The following is a 13,989-nucleotide window of genomic DNA, read 5'->3' on the forward strand; positions in this document are numbered from 1 at the left end:
ACTTACTGAGGTCACATAAGACTTGTTTTAGCTCCCATGAGACTCTTTCATGTCACACAAAACTCATTGAGACACATGGGAATCATTAAAGTCACATAAACTGTGTTGAGATTCCCTGAAGAAAAAACAAAAATCATTAAAATGTGTTTATTGTGTTCCTGTTGATGACTCAATAAGCTAATATCTTTATTTCTAAAGAATGCACCACTGATGTCAGATGTTCAGCAGTTTTTAATGAAAACAAATAAAGTTACAGAAATAAAACGATGAGAGAGGTGTTACATAATCTCAACCTGACAAGTTTTGCGTTCACAAATTTGCATCATAGTCATCATCATCATCATCATAAAAAACAAACTCGGAGAATAAATACTGTACATGAAGAAGTGGATGGAGGTTCTCTGGAGCAGAAAATGTCGCTTTTTAAAATGTCTGAGGAAGATTGAACACTGCTGCTCTGAGCTTAACGGTAAAGGAAACATCTTTCAATCCAATTTAAGCAATTCAGCTGGATTCATTCAAGATCATCTCTGAAAGGTCTGAATGGTGAAGCTGGGTTGAACTGATTGAACCTGACACAGGTTGAACTTTTTAATTTCCAAACCATACTTAACTAAACTCTATTTACCATACCTCACTTGAATGTATCAAATGTGTTAAAAAAAAAACTACTGCCTGGTTCAGACTGCAGCCCTGTGTGCAGCACTTTGAGCGAACAACTCCTATTAATACTTCAATTATTCACTGTCTGCGTGTCCTCTGAGTTAATGGAAAGTAAGCTTTTATTCCAGAAGCAAAACGATTACATCAGACGGAAAGGTTCAATCCAAGCACAGAGAGAATACACACACTCACACACGCTCGAACACACACATGCATGCACAAAAACACAAACTCACAGTCCCAGCTTTCAATAAAACATTACAATGGTTTGAAAAAAAAAAACGACAATTTTGTGTCACGTCACCGAGAAACAACACGTCAGTTTAAACATCCCTGTTTGTTTCATTCCAGTATTGCAACTCGGCCCCAGCATCAAGACTCGGACTAGTATCAAGACACTCAGGCCTCAGTATTGCTGATAAGGAAGCAAAGCAAATAGAAAAGCAGCAGCTGATCTGTACATTATTGCATCATGATGACATCATCAGACGGAGGAGGAAGTTCAATTAAACAGCTCAGAGTCTCCAACAAGCTGCTGTCAAACAGCCTTCGCAGAGGTTAATCAGCATCATCAACATGGATTTGACACTTTGTCTTCTTTTTACAGTTGCATGTTGATGAGAAAGAGTTACTGCACCGTGAGACCAAATACTGCATAGATAAACACACATACACATAATGTCCTTAAACCTGTTTGCTCATTATTGGAAGACTGAGATGCTTCAAGTTATTCAGGAGGAGGCAGGAAGACAGACAGAAATACTGACCAGTTGAAACCATAGAAATTAACAGCCAGTATAAAAATAACTGAAAGATGAAGAAATCAGCCAGTTAGGAGAGAGTATTTCTGCTTATTTTATTAATATTTCAGGTTTTTCTTATCCAGTCGTCAAAGTCTGGTCCACACAGTGTTCCTCAATGTGTTTAAAAACAAGGGTCTTTCACTGATGTGGCTTTGTATGTACATGTATATACACGATTTTTAAAAAGTGCTCTCCATCAAATGCACACATAAATGTTTTTCCCCATTAAATGATAGGTTTGCATTTCTTGCCCATATGTTCACTTCAAGCATCACTGGTCACTGTAATCGTCTCTCTTGTCTGCTCTGGCTGTAAACCAAATGCGACTCTCTCGTTTAAGTCTACTCCAGCCAGTAAGATTGAACGCCCATTCAGCACTCATTGCATCATTCGCTCAGATGCTTTATAATTAACTGATCAAAGAGCAGAACAAGCTCCCGCTGGTAAAATGCTGATTGGTTCACATTGCTGATCTGAGCCTTCAGAATCTGGAGATAAAAAGGCAGAGTGGACAAGACGCACAACATACAGTCCACCATGGAGGAGGAGGAGCTTTTACACCTGATCTTTAACTTTGTGCAAAGTTTTCTATGGTTTCTCCTGGTTCTGCAAAGCCCTTTTCACGACTGTCAAACAACCACCTGGTCATTTTCCACTTATTACACGTAAGTCTAAAACTGCTAATGAAAGATAGTGCCCCACAGAGGCTGCAGTGTTCTTTACAGCCACAATACGAAAGTGACAGAACAGTATACCGACGTTGAGCATGGAAGTTCATTCCTCACCATCATCAGTTTGTGACAGAAAATAATCTCAACTCAAGGGTCCACTTTCACATCTCACACTCTTCTTTAGTGAACCAATGTACACAACATCAGCTGTCTGTGAACACCAAAACCCATTTACAACGAAGAGGTCAAAGGTCATGGCCCAGGGGTCATTCATGTCCGAAGTCACAGACCACCTTTGAACAGAGACAGGGTTTACCATCTCCCTATATATATGTCCACCTGTCATCACATGATCAAAGCACACCACATATGTCATGTGATGACACCTGAGCCATCTCCCTTCATGACCCTGGCATGCAGTTAACAGCTCAAAAGCCAGCAAGTGGACATTTGAGTTGAGATTATTTTGTCACTTTAAACATGCTAGTTGTTTAGCTATCCGAGTCTTAGTTGGGCTTAAAATGTGATGTTCATCCTGAAGGTGGCACTAGAGGAAAGGCAATGGGGCTGAATCTAAAGGGTTCATGCAAATCTGCCCAGTAATTGTTGAGACATCCATCTCCGGACCTGTGCTGGATGGATGGACAAGTCATGCGGTTGTTCGAAAGTCACGAAAAAGCTTTGGGTAAATATTTATAACATACACTGTAAAATAAATTATTAGAGCACAGAAAAAGCAACCATACAAATGTTAATATTGTCTTTTGCTCATGGAAAGTGAACAAGCTTATTTAAGGAAAATGTTCCTTTGCTGTTGCAGGTTGTGAAAAGTTCCAGTGATGTGTTAAAGTCTGAAAAAGTTCTTCTGACTCTCTGAGATAAAAGTTTCAGTGTTGTACAGTAAACGTTCCGCTCAGATGCTTTAAACTCCAGAAAGTTCTAGTCGGACTCAGTGACAGCAGGAAGGCTGACATAGAACTAAAAGACTAGTTCACACCAGGCAACAGTCAGGACAAAAGGCCTTTTGTACTGTAAAACCAAGAAGTAGCCCGGTCCCAGAGTGAGTCTGTAACACATCGGCAGTGGAGATGACAACAGATACAGGCAGAAGAGTGGACATCAGATATCAGGACCTCGTACCTCAGTTGAAACTCTGGTTCCAAACATACAGCAAGTTGAGTCAGCAGGGGATCGAGAACGAGCAACCACCCGTTAAGAAACACAAGCAGTCAGGTAATCTGACAGGTTGAAAACAAACCAACAATTTATCCAGAAAACAACTTTATCTGGAGGTCAAACTGATGGCGGTGAAGTACCCATCAAATGCACAATTTCTCCCTGTTTGAGAAACATTTGCTAAAAATGAAACTCTGAACGACTTTTAAAGATTTAGGTCTTCTGTAGGAACCAATGGGTTTGTAGGAACCAACAGAAAGTGCAGGGATGTCTAACACAGGACTAACACAGCTGGTTCTGGTGTTTTCAAGGGATTTCTGGACAATAGCACATACATGGAATACCGCCAGCCTTTTCTCCGTAGTTTGTTTGCTCTTGTTGCTGTATGTCAGGAATGAGTTGAACACGAGCGTAGGGACGTCTGCGAGAGGACACCTGTGACATCACAGTCCAGTGTTGATACGACGGGAAGACATCTGCAGTGGTATACGTTCATGACGGAGGACGTCTGCTGAGTTCTCTGACATCAGGTTTGTGCTGGTTAGGTCCTCCAGCAGGAGGAAGAGGAGGAAGAGGAGATTTGCTCAGACAGAACCAATTGTCTCCAAAATCTGTTGAGTCTGGTCTCAAGACAAGACGCATCCAGGGCGTCTTCATCATGTTCATCAGTATTTTAACCAGGGACAGGTCCAGCTATGGAGCTGAGATGCTTCAGATTCTGCTTGTTGATTCCGGTTCCTCACCAGCTTTACTTTCAGTAGATTCAGGCTGCCACAAAGAGTCATTTGTCATAAAGAATGAGGTACTTTGGGGTTCTTTTTGATAAAAAGGCCAAAGATAAATTTAAGCATCCACTATGTTTCCACACACAAGTTGAACATTTGAGCTGGTTGTTTTGAATCAGCTGAAACTGAAGCATCAAAATGATGAATGGGGACAACAAAAAAGCTGCATACTGATTTTTTTCTGGACCACTTATTGCTTTCTACAAATTTTAGGGCAATTTTGTAATTTTTCCAGGATTTCTCCCTGACCGCATTAAAAAATTCTAGGTTGTACAGGACATGTGGCAACCTTTCATGCTCTGTCCTGACAGCTTCTGGTCTGTGTCCACAGGCTGCTGTCGGGTCAGCTGTGCATTTTCGGACCCCAGAAGAAGAAGGAGAAGGCAGCTGATCCTGGAAGAAGGAGGAGGAGGAGGAGGAGGACAAGAGGGAGGTTCTGTCCTCTTATGTCTCTTTCTGAAGCCTCAGTCAGGTGAGAAGGTTGCAGGTTTGAATCACTGCAGCCACAATGGCAGAGCTGGCTCCTCTGGACTCTTCTGCTTCTGTAGCTCCAACAAACTGGAGGTCAGAGGTCAAAGGTCATCGGCTTGACTCCCCACAGCCACACTGCCATCAGTAGGGTGTGAAGAGAATCGATCCTTGGCTCGTTCTGATTGGTCCAGGAGCCGGACGCAGGAAAGAGGCTGTGAAGAGGGACGACGGGGCTGGAGGGCGAGGGTGGAGAGAAATGGTAGGGGTGAGGGGCGTGGAGGTGGTAGTGAGGAGAGGAGAGGAGGAGAGAGAGGAGGGAGGGAGCGAGATGGTGGAGGTGAGGGAGGATGGTGGAGGAGTGAAGGGTGTGGAGAGGAAGGAGGGAGAGAGGGAGGGCTTCACCAACTCCTTCTGAGGGGAAGAGGAAACAGGAGAGCAAAGAAGAGGAGAGCAGAGAAAAAAGGAAACGATGAGAGGAGGGGAGAGGAGGTGAGGAAAGGAAACAGGGAGAGCAGAAGAGACAAGGGAATAAAGAGAGGAGATCCAAATGATGAACAAGGTGGAATGAATACAAAAAGTAAATGAGTGTGCAAATGAATTAGTTCAGGAACAAATAATTAATTGTGAAATTATTTTTACAGGCCCCTTTATTGATTTAAACATTTATCTACTACATTGATGCACAAGGCGGTGCAGACTGGCTCATGACAATAAAGCAAATCTGAATAGAAAATTGTGAGCGAGTGGTGGAGGGATACTCACAGTGAGAGAGCTGCGTTGCTGTTTGTTATAAGGACTGTATTTGGGTTTGCTGGGTTTTCCTGCCACTCTGTCCTTGTGCCTCCTGCTAGAAATGTGCTGCAACAACAACACCAAAACACACACTGACAACAAGGCTGAGAAAAGCCATAACGGAGAAGAAACAGAGTGACACTTCCAAGCCAAGACAAAAGAACTAAGCTTCTTGTTGAAATCAAAATTAAATACGAGATAAGAATCCAGCACACTCTCAGATTTCAATTCAATGTTCATTTGGAGAAAAAGACTGATGTTGGTGTAACAAGCAATAAAATATGAGCATGTCCAAGCCTGAGGAGAATCTGACTCCTCTTTTTGATTTGACTGATTAGATATTTGTTCTCACCTTCATCATTATTGTTAAAACTATTTTTTTATGTCCGAAAATGCTAATTATGTAAAGAATGTGCATTAGAAGCTGAATTTTAGCTGAAGTTTTAATGTTTCTGCTCTCAGGTGCAAGTCGAGGGTTTAGACAGAACAAACTGCTTCACCATGAATCAGAGTTTGGTTGAGGAGGAGCTTGTAGATCTAAAATACATCATACTGTATGCACCTGCTGCAGTTCTACCTGTTTGAGCTGGATCTCAGAGTTGACATGGACATCACAGATCTGGCAGTGGAAAGTTTTGTTCTGCAGTCCAGAGCCTTTCAGGGCGGAGGTGCTGCCGTTCTTCAGCTTGGCTCCAGGTCGAGGGTAGGCCTTGATTGGCCCGGCGCCGCTCCGAGCCTCAAGCATTGTCTTGTGCTTTGAACCTATAAACAGAGAAGATAGAAACCAACTTCTATGAAATAGCAGACATGACGATGAATAAAACCGTCAGTGTTTTGGAAACAAGCTGATGTGGCAAACATGTTAGCTAATAGGTGCCGACTGACACATACAGCAGTTACAGAACAATTTTCTTTAATTTGGTGTCAGGGTTCTGTTAAATGTAAGTCCAGCATTGTATATTATACTCTTTTAGCTCTATGTTTGGTCTCCACCTGCTCCTGAGGGAAATGTTTCGCTCTTTAGCTGCTAAATGCACACTATGTTCACCAGCTAGTGGCTAACTTTGATTGTCTGTCATTTGGTGCTGGGCAGGTAGTATACAGTGGGGTTTTTATTGCTGGAAACAAAAAAAAGCAAACAAAAAACAAAAAAACTCTCAAAATTATACTTGGCTGAGGTAGAGAATTTGGTGTATCAATAAAAATAAATAAAACATACTCATACAAACAAACACTAAAGCCATGCCATATTTCTGTCACACTATCAACATGGTTTTCAATTGTTTCAGCTTCGACTTCACATTCCTTTAATTAGATCATCTCATTGCTCCCTCTTTTTCAGCTGTGTTTTAATGGCACACGACCACCATAGTGTCATCTAATATTTGCATGACAGAAGTAGATGGAAACGCTCACTCACCTGCATTATGAGCCTCCAACTGAGACAGAGAGTTGACAGCGACTTTACACAGAGAGCAGTACAGCAGCTTCTTTGCCTTCTCCTCCTCCGACTCCACTGAGAGAGGAGCATCCTGGGAAGAGGCCTGGGAAGGAGCAGGAGGGGGAAGAGCGGAGGACAAGGAGGTGGTGACAGGAGCTGGAGGAGGGGGAGGCGGAGAGGCTTTGGAAGAAGAGGAAGAGGAAGAAGAAAGACCCGGGGCAGGGAGAGCGGAGGGAGGACTGGAGGGAGGAGGCTCACTGCCTGCTCTGCTAGATGAGGGAGAGGAGGAGAGAGGGGACGAAGAGGGAAGGAGGAAGGGTTTGAGAGGAGATGAGGAGTCGATGAGGCTAGATAAGAGTTCTAGAGGGAGGATGAGTAAGAGGAAGAAGAGGAGGAGAAGGAAAAAGAGGAGGAAGTATATCAAAATATCCCGTGATATAAGAAACAAATGCATTCCCCTGAAAAAACACAATCACTGAAAGTATTCAGATCAGGGTTACTGGTAGATAAAATCAACCTGTGTGCTGATTGGTGTTGGTGGTAGCTGAAACAAGAGGGGCGGGGCCAGCAGGACTTGTGCTGCTCCCATTGGTCTCTGCAGTGATTGACATTTTGGCCTTGGCCTTGTTCTCCTGAGACTTGAGCTTCTTGGCGTGACGACTGCCTCTGTAATGAGCCTCTGCCTGAGACTGAAATACAGAGAGACAGAAGTTTTATTTTTGTGTTGTCTTTGTACTCTTCCCTTAACTCCACTCCACAGCACAGCACTCATAACATTGTCAGAATCAAAATCTAAATCACTGCAGCAGAACCATTATTATTCCACCAGTTCTTCTTCCTGGCCAAAAAGTGCAAGCTACTTTACCCACAATGCAACCCTCGACCGCCTACAGTTCAGCTGGAGATTTGGGTGTTTTACATTACTACTACATAATAAAGGCCAGCTGCTAGACTCCATCACACCTCTGATTTTTTTCAATTCAAAATTGTAGTCGAGTGACCTCAAGTGACATCTCTTGAGGACATTTATGAAATTTCACACAGCCTCCTCTCGAGACACAAAAGTCTTTATACAACCTTTTTTCCCACATAGTAATACTCCCAAACAACTGCAGACAGACTTTGCTGTGAAATTGGTGCAGTTCCCCATCAAAAAACTTAAATCCTTATCAACCTCCGACAAGGTAAACTAATCTTTAGCATCCAAAAACACTACAGCACACTGTAACACTGTATTTATTATACATCATAGCAGTCAGTGTCAGTGATAATCAGCCTCATTCTCTTATGTTATCTTTCCAACATTTAGCTGCACTCTCTGCTGTCTAAACAAGACACCAGCAGCTCTGAGATGTTATATTTCAGGACGGTTGTGTTTTCAACTAAATGCTGGTGTTGACATACTAACATACTCACAGCGGCAATGTTCATGTTAAGCTGGTAATAATTACCCAATTCACACTCTTAATTTAGTTAGCATTAGTTAACACTTGCTAATTAGCATTTAGTACAAAGTACAGCTGAGGCTGATGGGAATTTCATAATGGTTTTGTAGATATTAAACCTTGAGACAGTGACACAGTACTGAAGAAATAAAAAATTTGACCTGGTGATAATGCTAATACAAAGGGTCTGAGTTCTACTGTGTTGGGATGTATATGGACTTAAAATGTGGAACCTGAAATGTGATGCAGTGCTGTGATGCAGTGTATTAAAACAGATTATCTCGACACTGTATAAAATGTTCATATTAGGTGCCACCACACAGTGTAACAAGCCCAGGGTAACAGTGTGTCAGTACACTGTAACAAACCTCCAGGTTATCAGTGTCCTCGCGTGGCTGTCTGGAAGCTTCGTGAATCAACTTTATTCAACTTATTAGAGAGTTAATGCAGCCTTACTCCTCTCCTCAGCAGTGATTCCTGTTTTCATGTTCACTCATGAATCATTTTACCAGCTCACACATTAATCGTGCTTGATTGGCATGTCACTAATGAGGCAGCTTGTTACTTCTCAGCAGTCATGTGAATGAGCTGCGTGTCATTTCCACAGCACTGTGTTAATAAACATGAGCCAGGGTTACACCTGATACGCCTGTTCTTTTTATACACCTGAAAGAATAGGCACTACACAAACTAACCCACAAGCCATGCAAAGTATCATACAGTCTCATCTGCATTAATCTGCATAATAAGAAAACATTTTTATTAGTAGTTTTCTGCTGACAAAAAAAATGTAGTCATGTCCTCATGACTACATCTCAATATCAACTTCAATCTCTGTGCATTTAGAGGGAGGTCCAGGATGTATAGCCCTGGACTGTAGCCCAGCTTAGCATAAACTGCTAGCCTAGCTCCTAGCAGGGCTGCAACGAAGTTATTAGCAATTAGGACAAGCTATGCTCACACTAGCTAGCAAGCTAAGCGTCAATTATAGAGTCCTGTTTTATGCTAAATTATATTATGATGATACAAAGCTGTTTGAATTAATTTCCCAGTACAAAAAAAACATGTTTGGTTGCTAATGAGAGCTAAGGTTATCTCTTTGGCATTTTAGCTTGCTAGCTAGCAAACAACTCCTCTTCAAATTCAGATGAGGAGATAGATATCGGTTTCATCTCTGGCACAGGTCCACAACATTTAGCCTAGCTTAGCACAAACACTGAATGTAGGGGAAAACTAGCCTAATCAAAATAGAACAACTTCACGGCTGTCTGATTTACATTTTGTATCTTGTTTATTGAACAGCTGCAGAAATTTTTTAAAAAAGGGAGACATTATAGTTTTAGCAGCAATTAGCCTTGGACGTATTTGCTTGGCACAGTTACAAGTGTTAATCAGACAACGTTGGAGCTGTTGGACAGCTGAAGTTTCAGACATCCTGGTTACAGAAGGACCAAACTGTAGATAAATCAGCTGACAGGAAGTTGATCACAGAAGCATATCATAATCAGACTGACTGAAAGAGCATGAAGAATCAGATCTACAAATTAAAACTACACACACAGAAACACAAACACAGACACTCACATCAGAGTTGAACCTCAGCTGGCAGACGTTACATGAAATGACCTGTTTCTTCTTGGGTACCAAGGTTACGCCAAAGGTGTGGTTGATGACAGCCTTCTGCACCGGGTCCATCTGCAGGAGACACACAGAGGTCAGAGGTCACCAGTCTGCTCAGCATTGGCTGATGGCAGAGTGATACTGACAAAGTGACAGGTCTCTTTATAACTGTCTGTCTGTACTGCCGGTAGCTCCAACACCCTGTCACTGTTACTGTCCCTCACACACAGTCATACCGTGTTGAAGTTTGGGAAAAGTCCAACTGGTGATGTTGTCTCGACAGGAAATGACAGGAACGGTTTCATCATCACCGAGGGACCAGTGGCACCTACGAGCCCCGGCAACGCCCCGCCCACTGCACTACACCCACTTCCTGGGAACAGAGAGACAGAGATTGATTGATTGATTTTGAATATCTGATTGATTTGACTGCTCTTCAGCTCCTGGGGCAGCACTGGAGATGACTGTCAGTCCGTTCAGTGTCAATCAAAGATGGTGACGTCCTGTCAAAATCCACCCTCTTCCAAGCTGATTCCAGAATCCCCGCCCTTTCTGTTCCCTTTGTTGTCCACATTTTCTCATTTGTATTTTACTGAGAAAAAGTTGCTGAAACGGTCAGTAAATCTTAAAAAACGGTTTCTGATCTCACACATGTTTACTCTCAGGCTGAACTAACAAAAATTTGCCCAAGGTGGAACAAATACAACATTTGTACAGACTGCACCACTGCACTCTCCTCTGCTTCTTCAACGGAGTGTACATTAAATCCATTCAGCCCGTGGAAGCATTGAATTTAAATGTGGTTTTGCCTCAGAGAAAACATTTCATCATTTCAGGTAAACAGGAGGCATCTGTAAGATTAAAAAAAATACCTCTAAAGACACAAACTGCTGCTGGAATTCAGGTTTCAGACAAACTATTCAGTACTGTACTGATAAGTCACCATTTGCGTTGATGTAAACAGTAAATGTAGTCTGAGCTGCTCCGTTAGCTTGAACTTCAACAAAGGTATTTCTGAGTGATACAAACACTTAAGAAGAACACATGGAGGAAAATCCACCTCACTCTGATGTTTATGTGGTTTCAACCTGGAGACCTGAGCAGCTGATCTGCTGTACAGTAACAACATAAAGAACATATTGAGTTGCAGCTGCTGGAGGCAGACAGAGGTAAAAATACAGAGAATAAGAGAGAGAGTCGTTGAATGAGCAGCTCATATAATGTGTCCATATGTCGAATCACTCTGTGCATCTCAAGTACACTTAATGGAGCACCTATAGTGGGACCCACGGCTACCAAATGAAGGGTCATACACATCATTCCATACAACTAAACAAAAAACAGGAAGAAAAACAGCTGTGAAACTACAAAGAGAAAATATGTAAGTCTTAATTGTAATTCAAAAAGTAATTATCATAACCTGAACTATTAGGTACAAGACACATCTAAAAGCCACCAAGAATCATATTAACACCTTACTTTTGTGTTATTCATGTGTGTGGTGGACTGTTCAAGGAAAAGCAGTCCTGCCTCTGAAGTCTGAATCCAGATTTAAACCTGTTCCTGGTTACATATGAGGTGTTACATATACATGTACACAGTATACACAGACAGTAGATCTGATGGAGAAAAAGCGTATTTCCTCTGTCCGTTTACTTTTATAGTCACAGCTTGTAGAAGCCCTGCAGTGAATTCTTTCATAACAGAGTGTGGGTGGAAACACTGACAGCAACTGAATCAGCCCTGACAGTGGAGGAGGAAGAGGAGGAGGAAGAAGAAGAGGAGAAGGAGGAGGTGAAGTTTTGGTCTTATCCATCTGTCCAGCTTAATTTAGGTAAACCCATTTTATCCATGTACTATAGCCCATTGAAATCTCTTGTAAATGAACTGAAACCCATTCTTAATAAAATATAACCCATTTTAACCTGCTTTAATTGTGCTCTAGCACACTATAGTATAGCTCAGTGTAATCATTCTAAATACACTATAACCCACTCAAATCCATCATAAATTAACTGCAAGATTCATCCTAAATACACAATAATCCATTCTGAATGTCTTGTAACTAACTCTAAATTATTATAAATTCCTTATAACATTCATAATCACTGTAACCAATGAATGAATGCCTTAAAATTCAGTTTAACCCATTCTTAATGCCTAAAACTCCATTCTGATCCATGCTGATGTACCTTATAACTACATCATTTTTAATGCAATATAACTCATTCCAAAAACTATTATCAAATGCAATATAACTCAATTTACCACCATATAAGCCATTGTAACTCATTCTAAATGCGCTATAACCCATCCTAGCCCACTCTAAATACCTTATAGCCCACAAATCCCTTACATGTCTGAATTCCAGTTCTGACACTTGCAGATGAGGGTCTGTAAGACTTTTATATGTTTATCTGAATAAACTGGATTGAGACGTTTGGTTTATGATTTAACATGAACCCAGGCCAGGCCAGACCAGGCCAGCTGTGTGTGTTTTTAGAATGACATTAGCTGGCTGTGGATTAGCGGTGTGCCATGCTGCTGCTCTCTGAGTTTATCCTCATATAGCAGAGCTGTGAGTCAGTGTCTGTATTTATCACTGCAGCTCATTATTAAGTTCAGAACAGCATGACACAACACCGTGCTGTAATCAAACACATGTAGCTGGACACACAACAGCTCAGATCACTGTCTGGATCAACATTTGTTAGCTACGAGATCATTTATGCTAGTAAATACAGATTAGAGTCTATTTTTAAAGATGGTGTAATGTGTCAGCTTGGTGGACCTGTCAAAATAAAAGCTTTGCCTCCAAGAATAGAGTCCCAATGAAGAATGTAATGCTAGTAAATTGAATCTGAACTCCTACAGACTGTCATTAGTTAAAAAAACAAAACAAAAAAGCATTTAGACCCATTGTGAAACAGAAAAGTATTAACCAACTCACTATGTCACTGTTTTTCTTGGCAGGGTTTAGTATTTAGTAGCTTCCCAAGTCAGCTGGGACAGTTGACAGTTTGTATTATATTAGTAGGAAACAGTCCAGAACATTAATTTACTGCACACTAACTACCAAGATGAGAGCACTGCCAACATTAATACATGGCGTGTACTTGATAGTATGGAGGGTTTTCAAAGGTGGGTAGGCTATAAGACCCTTTCTATGAGTCTGGAGGTGACAGTTTTAAGGAATTTGGGGAAAATCACTAAATTGATTTAGAAGAAATTTGAACAGATTATGTTACATAATAGACTGAAGATTGCTCAATAACTAAAAAAAAAAAAAACTTATTTAGCTGGCTGGTCAGCAACACTTCATGACAGTGACTGACAACTGCTTTGTGATCAGGTGCACTGACTGAGCGGGACAGAGGACTAGCTACTGTACACCACCAGCTGACATTTTTACCCTTGAAACTTGTGAGTGCGTTCTGTATGTTACGCATTGCAGTGAGAAACCACTGCAAACTCCCGGAAGACCACTGAAATCACCTGGAGGATCATTTGAATCACAAGGTCATTTCAGCGCATTCAAACTCAAACAACACAAGAACCAACTGAACCACTGAAACCACCACAAGGTCGAACATTGTTGCACTTTTCCCCAGCTGTCACATGCTTTTTCCCCTCTGTGTTGAGTGTTGAATTCTAGGACAATGGAAACCTCACAATCTCTTCAAGGACCACTGAAACCACATCAAGGACCATTTTAAGTACCGTAAGGACCCTTTTGAGTCAAGGATTGCTTAAACCACTTATAAGACCATTAGACGTTCTTCAGGGACTGTGTGAATCTATTCAAGGACCACCTCAAGGACCATTGGAGTCTTCTCCTTGGCTCCTTTAGCCTTTACAAACCCTGTCTCACGACTGTCTGACCTTTATTTCAGTGTCAGTGTTTCAGCGTCTTAACACCACACTCAGACATCCAATGATTTTCAGTGTGGTGCTGGCAGCGTTAACTGTACTGAAGTCATTTTGACAGAATGAATGGACTACAAAGAGTTATATTTAGTCAGGTGTGGTTTCCTATATGATCAGTATGAATTGGGGATATCTCTCAGTGTGTGTGTGTGTGTGTGTGTGTGTGTGTGTGTGTGTGTGTGTGTGTGTGTGTGT

At 41.6% G+C, this 13,989-nt stretch overlaps 1 protein-coding gene across 2 annotated transcripts in view; it reads right to left on the bottom strand.

Moving 5' to 3' along the window:
• Positions 1 to 214: 214 nt before the first annotated feature.
• znf385b (zinc finger protein 385B) overlaps positions 215 to 13,989 on the bottom strand; it is a 53,654-nt gene continuing 39,879 nt past the window's right edge. Inside the window, exons 5-11 of one of the 2 annotated variants that reach the window (XM_070975791.1) lie at positions 10,104 to 10,240; positions 9,832 to 9,942; positions 7,320 to 7,491; positions 6,782 to 7,162; positions 5,939 to 6,123; positions 5,332 to 5,427; positions 215 to 4,980 (exon numbers count right to left, since the gene is read on the bottom strand). In XM_070975791.1, coding sequence (XP_070831892.1) covers positions 4,711 to 4,980; positions 5,332 to 5,427; positions 5,939 to 6,123; positions 6,782 to 7,162; positions 7,320 to 7,491; positions 9,832 to 9,942; positions 10,104 to 10,240 — 1,352 coding nt within the window. In that variant the 3' untranslated portion in view covers positions 215 to 4,710. The remainder of the gene's footprint in view (positions 4,981 to 5,331; positions 5,428 to 5,938; positions 6,124 to 6,781; positions 7,163 to 7,319; positions 7,492 to 9,831; positions 9,943 to 10,103; positions 10,241 to 13,989) is intronic. The other variant, XM_070975792.1, reaches the window with a different exon arrangement.

Source organism: Chaetodon trifascialis, chromosome 12 (assembly GCF_039877785.1).
Source record: "Chaetodon trifascialis isolate fChaTrf1 chromosome 12, fChaTrf1.hap1, whole genome shotgun sequence".
Classification (NCBI taxonomy): domain Eukaryota; kingdom Metazoa; phylum Chordata; class Actinopteri; order Chaetodontiformes; family Chaetodontidae; genus Chaetodon; species Chaetodon trifascialis.